The sequence below is a fragment of the Notechis scutatus genome, chromosome 2 (genome assembly GCF_049901735.1).
Source record: "Notechis scutatus isolate UNSWTSFEM ecotype Mainland chromosome 2, rNotScu1.2, whole genome shotgun sequence".
Classification (NCBI taxonomy): domain Eukaryota; kingdom Metazoa; phylum Chordata; class Lepidosauria; order Squamata; family Elapidae; genus Notechis; species Notechis scutatus.
The window spans coordinates 151,897,964-151,910,124 of record NC_142010.1 but is presented as its reverse complement, the minus strand read 5'-3'; the positions used below and the strand labels follow the sequence as shown (position 1 = coordinate 151,910,124).

The 12,161-nt window shown below is 45.6% G+C and overlaps 1 protein-coding gene across 4 annotated transcripts; it reads right to left on the bottom strand.

Moving 5' to 3' along the window:
- Positions 1-7,660: 7,660 nt before the first annotated feature.
- On the bottom strand, positions 7,661-11,341 carry SLC10A3 (solute carrier family 10 member 3). Of its 4 annotated transcripts, none has more exons than XM_087956826.1 (3): positions 11,154-11,317; positions 10,397-10,646; positions 7,661-9,491 (listed from the first exon to the last, which is right to left on the bottom strand). In XM_087956826.1, exon 3 carries the CDS (start codon positions 9,338-9,340, stop codon positions 8,054-8,056), a length of 1,287 nt encoding a protein of 428 aa, XP_087812952.1. In that variant the 5' UTR covers positions 9,341-9,491; positions 10,397-10,646; positions 11,154-11,317; the 3' UTR covers positions 7,661-8,053. The 4 variants fall into 4 exon arrangements, with proteins under 4 accessions (XP_087812952.1, XP_087812953.1, XP_026532032.1 ...); XM_087956827.1 differs by having other exon boundaries at positions 11,200-11,304; XM_026676247.2 differs by lacking the exon at positions 10,397-10,646 and having other exon boundaries at positions 11,200-11,341.
- Positions 11,342-12,161: the final 820 nt, after the last annotated feature.

Below are 12,161 nucleotides of genomic sequence, written 5' to 3'. Positions count from 1 at the left end.
GGAGTAAGCATCCACGGTTAGAAGAAAGGTGTGTCCTTTAGTGGGTCCCTGAAATCAATGTGGATGCGGGACCACGGGCCTCGAGGAGTTTCCCATTCGGTGGGAATTGCTCTCGGTGGGCGTTGCTGACCTCTTGGCAGTTTCTACACGTGGTTACCCAGGCTTCAATTTGTTTATCGATGCCTGGCCACCAGGCGTAGCTTCGAGCGAGAGCCTTCATGCGGACGATGCCCGGATGTCCTTCGTGCAGGGTTTGCAACACGAGTCGCTGTAGTCTCTCTGGCACAACGACTCTATCTCCCCATAGGATGCAGCCCTTCTGGGAAAATAGTTCCATTTGCCGGTGTTTGAACGGGGCCAAAGTGGCGGGGGTTTCTTCGACTGGCCACCCGCGTTCAACCCAACTGAGAACTTTTGTGAGGATATAGTCTCGTTTTGTGCCGGCAGCGATATCTCTTGCCGTTAGTGGCGGCGAGTTGAGGGTTTCAATTTGCAGCGTAGTGAGGGTTGGAGCTGGGTCGCTGACGGTTTCCGGAAGTGGGGAACGGCTCAAAGCGTCAGCGTGGGGAATGGCTTTCCCCGGGCGATGCTGCAGTACGTAGTTGTAGGCTGCTAGGAATTCTGACCAGCGAGTCATTCTAGGCGATAATATATGCGGGGTTGGTTTATCACCTGCTAAAATGCCAAGTAAAGGCTTGTGGTCTGTAATTAGAGTAAAGGGCCGCCCATAAACATATTCGTGAAATCGCTTCACGGCCGATACAATAGCAAGAGCCTCTTTGTCAAGTTGGCTATAGTTCCGTTCAGCCTTCGATAATGTCCGCGAAAAGTACGCAATGGGAGCTTCATGCCCGTTTGGTAACACGTGACTCAAAATGGCTCCAACCCCAAATAGTGATGCGTCACACGTAATATTTAATGGCAAAGTCTCGTTGTACTGCATTAGAACAGCATCGGATGTTAATAAGTCTTTCACTTTTTGAAAAGAGCGTTCTTCTCGATGTCCCCAGACCCAGGTGGCTTTCTTGTCGAGAAGTCTATGTAGGGGCTCAGCTACGGTCGCCTTCTGGGACAAGAAGATGTTGTAAAAGTTAATGAGTCCCAGGAAAGCCTGGAGATCAGTCTTATTTTTAGGTCTTGGGGCGTTCTTGATTGCCCTGAGTTTGTTTTCGATAGGGTGAATACCTTGTTTATCGAGGAGGTATCCGAGAAACTCTACCCTTTCAGTGCATAGTTGACATTTATTTTTTTTAACCTTGAGACCGGCGTCCTTAAATCTATGTAAAACCAATCTGAGACACCTTTCAAGCTCTTCTCTATTTGGGGCAGCAATTAAAACGTCATCGAAGTACGGTACAACCCCTTTTACTCCCTGTAAAAGTCTCTCCATTAGACTCTGAAATATCCCGGGGGCTACACTCACTCCGAACTGAAGTCTGTTGCATTTAAAGGCACCTCGGTGTGTAACGATAGTCTGTGCCTCTGCGGTTTCCGCATCAACGGGTAGTTGTTGATACGCTTGCGCTAAGTCCAACTTTGCGAAGATCTTCCCGCCGCCCAGGGAGTGGAGAAGATGTTGAACCACCGGCACCGGATAAGCGCTCTGTTGGAGTGCATGGTTCAGGGTGGCGCGGTAGTCTCCACAAATTCTAATTGACCCATCCGGTTTGATGGGGGTTACGATTGGGGTTTCCCAACGGGCATGGTCAATAGGCTCCAACACCCCTTGGGCTATTAACTTATCAAGTTGCTCGTCAATCTTGGGTTTAAGGGCGAACGGCACCCAACGAGGCTTAAGGCGGATAGGGGCTACTTCTGGATTGAGGCTAAAGGATATAGGGGTCCCCTTGTACTTGCCTAAGTTGTCCGAAAACACGTCGAGGAATTCCTGGACGATGCTCTCTTCCCAATCGTCGCTTCCGGCCCGGTGAATGCCGGCCACCTCGATCCCAGTGGGGCGAACCATTGTAGGCCTAGTAAACTGGGCCGGTCACCATCGACGACAGTTAATGGGAGTGACACGGCACGATTTTTAAAAGATACTTGGACTTGACTCACTCCGACGACTGGGATCATGTTCCCTTGGTAATCTCTGAGGATGATTTTCTGTGTCCTGAGGTCTTGACAACGGATGGCAGGGATCAGCTGTTTAAGGGTCTTCCAGGAAACCATCGAGAGGGACGATCCAGAGTCGACTTCCATCAGGCAAGGTTGGTTCTCGATGGCAACTTTCACTCGGATCTTTTGTTTGTCTAATGACGAAGCGTGGCCGATAATAATAGTCTGGTGTGCCTCTTCTCGTCTTGCTGGAAGAGCAGGTGTTTTGCTGCTGTAGGCATGGTTGTTCCATTGGTTATTCAAACAATCCTGATTTGCAGGGAGGTTCCCTGTGGTTTGGCGGAGGTTGTTCTCCTTTCTGTTCGTGTTGGATTCCCTCTTACTTCTGCAGACCCGTGCGATGTGGCCTCTCTTCCCACAGGAACGGCAGATTGCGTCGAGGAATTTGCAACCGGATCGCGGGTGGTTTCCCCCACAACCCGCACATGGGCGCTGAAATTTTAGAGTTTGTTGATCTCGTTCGGCCCGAAGTCTGTTAACCTCTTCTTCATCACTCTCGGACTGGGACTCGAGGTCCTCATGGTGCGCTGTTGCTGAGTGTCTTTCTAGTTGAGGCGAGGCTTCACGGGCAAATTGACGGAGCGGTGCGTTGGTGCGGCGCATTCAAGCGGCCGACTTCTTGGTTGCCTCTGCTGCAGTAGCGTCTGCAATGGCATCTGCAAGACCGATGTCCCCCTTTGCCATGATCTTGCTCTGTACTGTGTGGTCATCTAATCCCAGAACTATGCGGTCTCGCATAGCTTCTTCTAGGTCTGAAAAACCACAGAGGCCTCCCAGGTTTCTAAGGTCAGCGATGAAGTCTGCAATACTTTCACCCTTCTGCTGATCCCGTTGATAAAATTCGTGTCTCCGGACCAACGTTGGTACGGCGGGGGCATAGTGAGCCCGTAGGATAGGTTCGAGGTTGTCCCAATCCATTGATTTCACCTCAGCCGGTTTCACGAGCGCTTTCGCTATCTTAAAAACGGCCAGTCCACAATGGGTCAAGAACACCGCCCGCTTCTTTCCGGGTGTAGCGTCTTTCAAATTGTTGGTTTCTAGAAACAATTGAAACCGATCCATATATGACTCCCAGTCTTCCTTTTCCGGGTCAAAAGGAGCGGGTGGTATAGCGCCACCTGACATCCTGCCGATGTAGATGCGCTCTCAGCCACGTGCTTCGGTTGGTGCTCTGTAGGGTTTAGTCAGCTCTTTTGTCTCCGCATCCCACCCTCGTCGCCAGTGTTAAGTTTGAGGCATGGGTTTAATGAATGGAGACCAGACTGTAAACCGTGAACTTCAGCTCTTTATTCACAAGCATAACAGAGACAAAAAAAAACCCGGCTAGCAGTCACTCTTTTATAGAGTAAGCTGCTATCCGGATAACCAATGGATAGCGTTATAGCGTTTGAATCTTGGCGCGGCCCGCCAACAGCCAATCAGATTGCTTGGAATGAACCAATCATAACTTGCCATTATATGGGCCAATAGGAAGTGCAGGATTACGATCCTGCTATGCAAATGAATCTTTATTAAATACATTTCTTTAGTTCACAACAATATTACTTAGCTGTATCTATAGCCAGTCTTACATTCACAACCTAAAATGACACAGTTAACTCTAATATGTATCTGAAATGGGTAAAGAAGTGAACAGGAGTGACCTTTATTTTATATAGTAAGTAAGGTAACTTTGACAAGAGATTATTATTATTTATAAATTCAGCAAAGACCCCTTTGCTGCAGTTAGCATAGGAGAAAGTAACTGACACACAGTGTCCTTGAGATTAGAGAATGGATTGGAAGTCATCTGGAAACCATTCTGGGCCAGACTGAACATTTAGGAGCCAGTTGTCTACTTCTCATTTCAAATCGTGTGGGTTTGTTTCCCCTCCATACAAAAATAATGACTGTGTAGCCGCTCACATTAACCTAGCAAACCAAAACCATTATGAAACTACCTGTGAATTTAGCACACACTTCCTCTGTCAAAAATTGTGAAATACTTAACTAATTCTACTCTAGCCAAAACATGAGGAAGGATACAATGAACACTTGCCAATTATAATTGCTCCCTATAGGTTGAAATGTTAGACCAAGGGAAGCAAATAGCAAGCTTTAAATGTTTTACCACATGCAGTACTTACCTGCTAGATAACTATGTTTCAGGCATGCTGCATTTTGATAAAAATGATTAGACAGTCATTTGCAGTTAGAAAACGCAAAAAGCAGTTACTTCTTGGATTAGCATTATTAAAGCTGTTTCTACATAATCAGGTCCTTTGCCATGTTTAACATTCTTGCTGGGACTTGATTATAGCTATTAACTCTCTGAACTGCAGTATGAGGCCTGCAATGACCGGGCTACAGTCTCCTGATTAAGAGGGAAAACTGGAAGGGGAATATCAGTCCATCTCTGCTGCTTGATGCTCTGATTCAGAACAGGGTGTTGGCCACATAAATGCACCAATCCCGGGAAATTGTTAAATCTGGGCCTTTTTGGAATACCCGGTCACATTCAAATACAAAATAACCTCAATACAGATGCAAAATTAAGTAATGGCGATTTGCAAGCCAATCCAGGTGGGAATCCCTGACAAAGGATCAAAAGTGGTGGGAACTTGATGGCCTGTCAATGAATACTTCAGCTTCAACCATAACAATACAAGAGCACACAATAGATACAAACTCAAAGTTAACCGCACCAAACTTGATTGCAGGAAATATGACTTCAGCAATAGAGTGGTCAATGTCTGGAATACTCTACCCGACTCTGTAGTTTCTTCCCAAACCCCAAAAACTTTAACCTTAGACTGTCTACTATTGACCTCACCCCTTTCCTAAGAGGTCTGTAGGGGCGTGCATAAGCGCACCAACGTGCCTCCCGTCCCTGTCCTATTGTTTCTCTTATTCTTCTTTTATTTTTCTTATATGTACCCATTTCATGTATTCACAACTATGTATACACTTATACTTATTATCTTGTAAACAATTGGCAAATCAAATAAATAAAAATAAATAAATAAAAAAAAAATACTGGGCCCCACATTTTTCTGATTTGTCCTCCTACATCTCATCTACTGCCCTCTTAGACTACCTGCCATTCAATTGCAAACCACTTTCCCATTGTGATGTCTCCCAATCCTTGACAATGCTTACCATGTATCCCTGAATGTATAGACAGTATCGTTCGTCTTATTTTTCACACACACACACACTTTTTATGATGCACAATATCACACTGTCAGCCCTCTGAGGCAGTTCAGGTCAGAAATCGAACCCTGCAAGGATTATTGGAACTGCACTGTAGGCCCATAATGACAGAATCTTAAGAGCCTGCGAGTTTCCTTTCATCCTCTCTTGTGGCATGCAGAATTGAGGCAGGATTATTTTGCTTACGCTTCCTTCTTTCCCAAAGCTGAGATTTCCTGTACTGTCTCTTTTACTGTTTTAAGGTGTTTTTCCCCCCCATTCGTTTGCTATCTCCACTTTTCTCTACACAACATATCCCTTCGGTGCCTCAAGAGTCAACTGAGGCTTTTTTTCTGGTAGTAGCAGACACTGATCTCCAGGTAGTGCAAAGTACAAGGATGCAGAATAGACTTCATCATCACTTATTTTTGTTTGCTTGTACAGGTTCCTTCCTTCCTTTAAAGAATTCTGGGGAGCACCCATCAGTATCTTTCTCTAACTATTGTATCTTTATAATAGCAGATGTAGAGGATCCCAATAGCTAAAAACAAATGTCCTAATTTGTATTTGAACCCAGATCTCCAACAATCAACTCCAATAAGCAATCCTTTCACATTCAGGTCTGTTCCTTTCACTCCGCTCACTCTGAATTTTATTCAGTGCACTCCCATTTAAGAAAGAACTCCCACTGAGCCTCAAATGGGTTGAATCACAAGCAAGATTGATGGAGAGATTTAATACCATAAGATCTTCAGCTTGCTTCCCCAACGTGGGGTACAGAAAAATAAAAGCAATGCACTATGAATAATTCTAGAATTTTGGAGGAAAGAAATTGCCCCTTCCAACTTAAAGATGTTTTCAGTTGACCAAACAAGACAACTTCCCAATGGTCACCTAATATATTAAGCCATGGTTTGATTGAACACTTGTAGTGATTAAGCCACAATTGGTTGTTTTTAACTTTCTTATGCAATAAAGCATGGTTTACAAAACAAAGTTTTAGTTTACATGACACACTAAACCAAATTCAAGCCAGCCATGTTTATGTTTTTGCTAAGATTACTAGCTTGGAGTTGCAAAAATCTGGCTGCAAAGCATTTTCGGTATCTCTTTGCTTCCATCTAGGGGTGATCTGGGATTCTGCAGCCCAGTTGGGGTATCTTTGGGTCTAAAGGGATACACAAGCCCAATTTATAGCATACTTTCCCAAATATCAGTAATATTCTTAGAGTGCCACGTTGGCAAATGAAAGAAAAAAGTGGTATCTTAAAAGAGTCTTGAGAAACTCTGGCTGTTGTTGAATGACTTGGCTTTAAGATGATGGACAAGAGAAGATAAAATAACAGTAAAGCTAATGTTTCTTGCTGGCTTCAGGCCAGATGCCAACCTCTCTCTCCCTCCCTCGTTGACTAAACAGCCAACTGCAATTCATAAGCAACTCTGCCTCTGCCCTCAGAACATGCCGTGCCGCTTCTCTGCACCAGCAGATGGGTGAGTGCATTGAAATCACAAGTCCCAGTCCTCCCAGCACTAACACAGGATGATGACATACCAGCACTCCCCAGGAAGAAATGAAAAGCGGTTGGAGCAATCCAACCGCCAGCTTCTATCCATAGCTGCTATACTTTCAGCAGCAGTACTAGTGTGAATGACAGAAGAAACACTGGATTGGCAGGAGCTGGAGCACACCTGAAAATCTGTACATTCCAGAAGGACCACAACTTCTGAGAGGAAAAAGCTTCTATACTGTGTGACTAGGCTATGACTTCCCTCATTCCTAGGAAGTATAATCAAGATGGCAGTTGTCACCCCATGACCTCTAGCAAGAACCCTTCAAAACTGCCAGAGAGAAAAAAACTCAACTCCTTGCAGCGTAATCAAGAGAGGCTTTGTGACTTTCCAAAGATTAGCACATCCATTATGGCCTGAGCTCTGCCAAGAAAAGCTGTCTTAGTCATTAATCCAGTGTTTCTCAACCTTGGCAACTTGAAGATAGGTGACTTCAGGTTAGGGAATTCTGGGAGTTGAAGTCTACCCATCTCCCAAGTGCCAAGGCTGAGGAAAACTAATGTATTTACACATATTAATATAGAAGGACCAAGTATTTCTTCCTATTTTCTATTTCCAAAGGAAACTTAACATGCAACTCCAATCTTTCTTGAGCAATTGTTTTTGTTACATTTTTATCTCCCCTCCAGGCATGCTCTCAAGCTGTTTAATCATTGGTGTGATTAAGTGTATAAGTGATTAGGTGTAAAAAAAAAAAAAATCTCGTTTCCCCTGCTTCGAACATTATCCTGCTAAGCTCTGCATCATCTCCACAAGCAGTGAAATTATTTGTTTTATTTTTGAAAAAGACAGACAGACTAGATTAGCTTCGGTTGTGTTTTATTCAAACCCTGTATCCCGCTGAATGGGTGAGGTGAAATAGGACAGATTCACTCTCATTATACCCCCTCAGTCTGTGCAACTCGAGTGTTAATCTCCAGAGATACCTCTTGCTACGTAGAAAAACAAGTTAATTTAAAAAGAACAGAGAAGCCCAGGTTCCCCCACACACGACAACTTGTAGGGTATGCCACTGGCAAAGGGCCCCTTAGTATCTGAACACCCCATCATGGGTTTCAGGCTGAGGTCTTGGTTAGCCACACCCCTACCAACGGGGTGCCTCGCATCCAGCTCCTAAGGCTTTTGGTATCCATCTCTGATCAGGACATACCCAGAGTTCAAATCTTTGGTATCTGCCTCCACTTTCCCAGGGGTCTTAAGTGCCCGTTGAGCAGAGCTTGTTGTAGGCCAAGTTCCCCAAGACAAGCAGCAGCATCTCAGACGTGCTGCTCAGGGCCACAATAAAGGGAGCTTGGGAAGCAAAGTCAGCTTGGGCCCTTTGGAAGGAGAGTTGCAGCACGGCCAAGGCCAACAGGCTATTTTGCACCCCGACCTCAATACTGACCGTCCGACGCTGTGGCCCTGGCAGTCCTAAGCACCAAGCCAGCAGGTAGCCCAGCAGCAAGCCGAAGATGGGCACCGTAACACCAGCCAGGATGATGGGGGGCCGCACGCTGGTTAGGATAAATGCTCCCATGTGGTAAGCCATGAAGAGGCCTCCGACGATGAGGGTGAAGCTGAAAGGTTTGATGAGGAGGAGGAGGAGGCGGGAGACACGGGGCAACTTACACTTGACCAGCATGCCGCTAGAGATGGGCACCGCGATAAAGAGGAGAGTGATGAAGATCTTCAGAAAGGGCACGTGCAGAGTCTCGTGTGCCCCCAACAGCCATCCGTAGAAGCTGGAGGAGAGGGGCATGAGCCCAGTGGCCGCTACTGTAGACAGGAGGGTCATGGAGATGGCCACAGTGACATCTCCACCCAGGAGAAGGCTGTAGAGGTAGCCACCGCCACCACCGGGGGAAGAGCAAGAAATCACTAGCCCCAGAGCCAGTGCCTTAGGCAAAGAGAAGGCCAAGGACATGAGGTAGCCATAAAGGGGCATGACAACAAATTGGCCCAAGATGCCCAGCATGATAGGATGAGGCTGGTGAACCAGGCTTTGGAGACCGTCCACCTCCACCTTGCAGCCAAATGCACATTTATTGAGGAAGATAAGAGGCAGGAGGGCAAAGAGGATTGGGTTCTCTGAGAAGTGACCCAGGCTCATCTGTATAGTTGGCTCCAGGTCAGAAGTGTCAACCCGAATCCGGAAATCAGCTCGCTCCTCAATAAGGCGATTCTGTTCCAGCAATCTCAATTGCAATGGGGCCAGACCAGCCAAGCCAGACTGGAATCTGACTGTGAAGCTCCCTCCCCAGGAGGCACTCACATTCTCTATGACTACCACCGTAGGCTCCAGGGAAGATACACTCAGCCAGGCATCTGATCCCGGATAGTGGCAAGCGACCAACAAAACACCCTGGCTATGCTCAGGGAAACTGAATTCCAAAACTGTTCCATCCCCAACGTTCAGATAAGGGGCACTGACTGTTGCTCCCTGGGTCCAGCCAGTTACAAAAAGTTTGAGGAAGAAGAGGAAGAGAATGCGTGTCCCAGACATGGTGCCGAAGGCTGACGAAGGCCGACTGGGCTCATTCCATTACAGCTCTCCTTGCTCCAGCATCCTGGGCGTTGTATTCACTCAGCAGGGGTCATGCTCTTAACCTCAGATCCATAGGCTCCATTGGTGCATCTCTATGAAGACCGTCCACCTAATCCGAGAAGGGGAATGAGAAGTGAGGACGACAAGACACACAATAATTTATGCAGTACCAAGGTAAAGGCTAAATCATTTCATCCAGGCAGAACATTTTGGGTCTGCAGAAATACAAACTGCATTTCTCACCTCTTAATGTTTTGTTTATCAAAATATAAAATACAGAAGAAATACAAAGAAAAATGAAAATAAGGGGAAAATAAGGGAGAAAAAGGGGAAGAGAGAAAAGCATAGGGGAAAGGGGAAAGCAAAAAGAAAAGCACTGATTTCTAACTCCTTTTGGTGCAGTAGAATAAAGCATTTACATAAAACCTGAACTGTTTATTTTTATATAATATATATTAGCCATTTCTATAACAAAACCTATCTAACCAGCAAAACCCCGAATCAAAGTTTCACAAATTGCATTTCTGTTAGAAAGTCACTGTCCCAATGCTCACAATTCCCAACTTTTTCCCAAGTTATGTTTCCTTAAGACAACAGAAAAGTATTTCCAACCTTACAGGGACAAGAAGTAGGAATATCTCTGAGCTAGGGACAGAAATCCCCAACAGAAGGCCTTGGCATGCCTTTAAAGCCCTGAATCAGAAAGAACAAATGCAATAACCAGAATAACCGTATCTGTAATTATAAAGATGAGAAAATTACACCAACTGATCCAAATCTCTGCTAGGCCCCCTCATTCTCATCTTGTACAATCTAAAGCTCCACTAAATGCATTAGCCCAAAATTCTGTGGTGGGGAATATAGTGGGAGTTGAAGCTATTAAATGTTCTACAGTTATAAGGAGTCTCAGTCTGCAAATAATAGGATGACAAAATGTTATTCTGACAAACTGTTATTTTGCCCGAGGCGAGAAAAATCCTTGGCACAGCCTTGCCTCTGTGTTCTCCTAAATACCTTGAGCAGATGTCAGGGAGATTTCAAAGCCACCCCTGCTTTTCCTGTAACTTGTACTTCCTTCCTTCCTTGGGATTGTTTCAGGTAAATGAAGTTTGTTGGCAACCCCCTTTCTCGGGTCTAAATCTTGTCTTCCTTGAGGCGTTTTCTTTGACCTGAACTGGATACCAGTAAACAATTTCCTTCTTTTTAAAGCTTTGCCCAGGCAAAACAGATTTCCAGACGCAGCCCTCTCTGCCAAAAATTCTTCCTAACGGGAAAGGGGAGGAAAAATACCCCGAGCAAGTCTTGACAGCTCCAAAGCCTGAGTCCCTCCCGCGGCAGCAGAAGCCGTGAGAGAAATCGGAGACCCGTGAATCGGCGGGTTCGGGGCGCTCCCCTTATTCTCCCCCCACTCCTCAATTCAGCTGAGTCACTTCTGCCTTAAAGCTGCAAACACCTGTTGGGAAAGAAGCCGATGCCCCCCAAACTTCTTCCCCCCCGGATTTATTAGCAAGGTAAGAGGAACCTCAGACCGTCCTCTTTCTTCCCGCATCAGTCTCCCTTCAACGCAAAGACTGCGCACCTCCTTTCACTGGGGGAGAAGGGGGATATTTCGGTTCTCAGTATCACTACCCCCCCCCAAAAACACACAGACACACAGAGACCGCCTACGCAATTCTCACTAAGAAAGCAGCTTCCGCAAAGCGGATCGGATCCGTTAATAGCCCAGCTTAATTGTTTACACCCCATCTCTGCTCTCAAGTGTTTCTCTAACCTTCCGATTAACAGCCCCCGGAGAGCAGAATCGCTCCGCGATGTACCGTCGCCGGGCTAAGTTCTTTCCCTGCATTCGTTCACCGGCACCGACCTAAACTCAACCGCTTGATTTGTTTGCTTTCGTCCGCTCCTTCTTTCCGTGCCCGGCCCCGCCCACCGGGTGGTGCGCCACAGTCATAACCACGCCCACACAAGAATGCGAATTCATGGTAGGAGCCCCCCCCCACCCCATATGACTTTAGGGCATCCTGGGAATTGTAGTTTTTTAATTAAAAAAAATTAAAGAAAAAAAAGCAAAAAATACGTCTGCTTCTGTTTTAGTGGGAAGAATGTTAGTCGCCCGCCTTGTAACGGATGGGGTTAGGGAAAAAAACAACGCATTTCATATCTCTGAGCAGGCAGTATTTTTGTCGGAGTGTGAAAAACCATGAGGGAATAATATCGATCTGATTGGAGAGCCACTTCTTCCCGAAATAGAAATTAATGGTACATTTTGCTCCAGGAAGCATTAAATAACGTTGTTAGTTGATTGGCTAGATCAGAAATGTACTGTCACTCGATTGGAAGAAACAGGAACACTCTTCTATATCCCAAAAGGATTAGGCGATGATGGGAAAAAAATACAGCGATCATCCTGCAATTTTATTGGAGCATTGAGGAGGGTCTTTTATCCTCAGATGACTGACCTGGGTATTACTGTATTTTGCTGTGCTAGGATTATGAATTCATTCATACCCATTAAATAAATTGATTTAGGATTTTTTTGAACTAGGATTAGAACTCAGGAAAGAACAGGCAAAAAAACAGAAAATTAGGGAAATAGGAGGAAGATTTCAAATGGCTGGACAATGGTCCAGTGCCCTTTAGAACCTAAGGATTAACCAACCAAGAAAAGGAATCAAAACCATGAAAGACAAAAATCTCAAAAAGATAGTTAAAATACTTTCAGGGAATTGTTAGAAGACAGAAGCAATAACTCTGGAAGGGGGGGGGGACAACACCAATG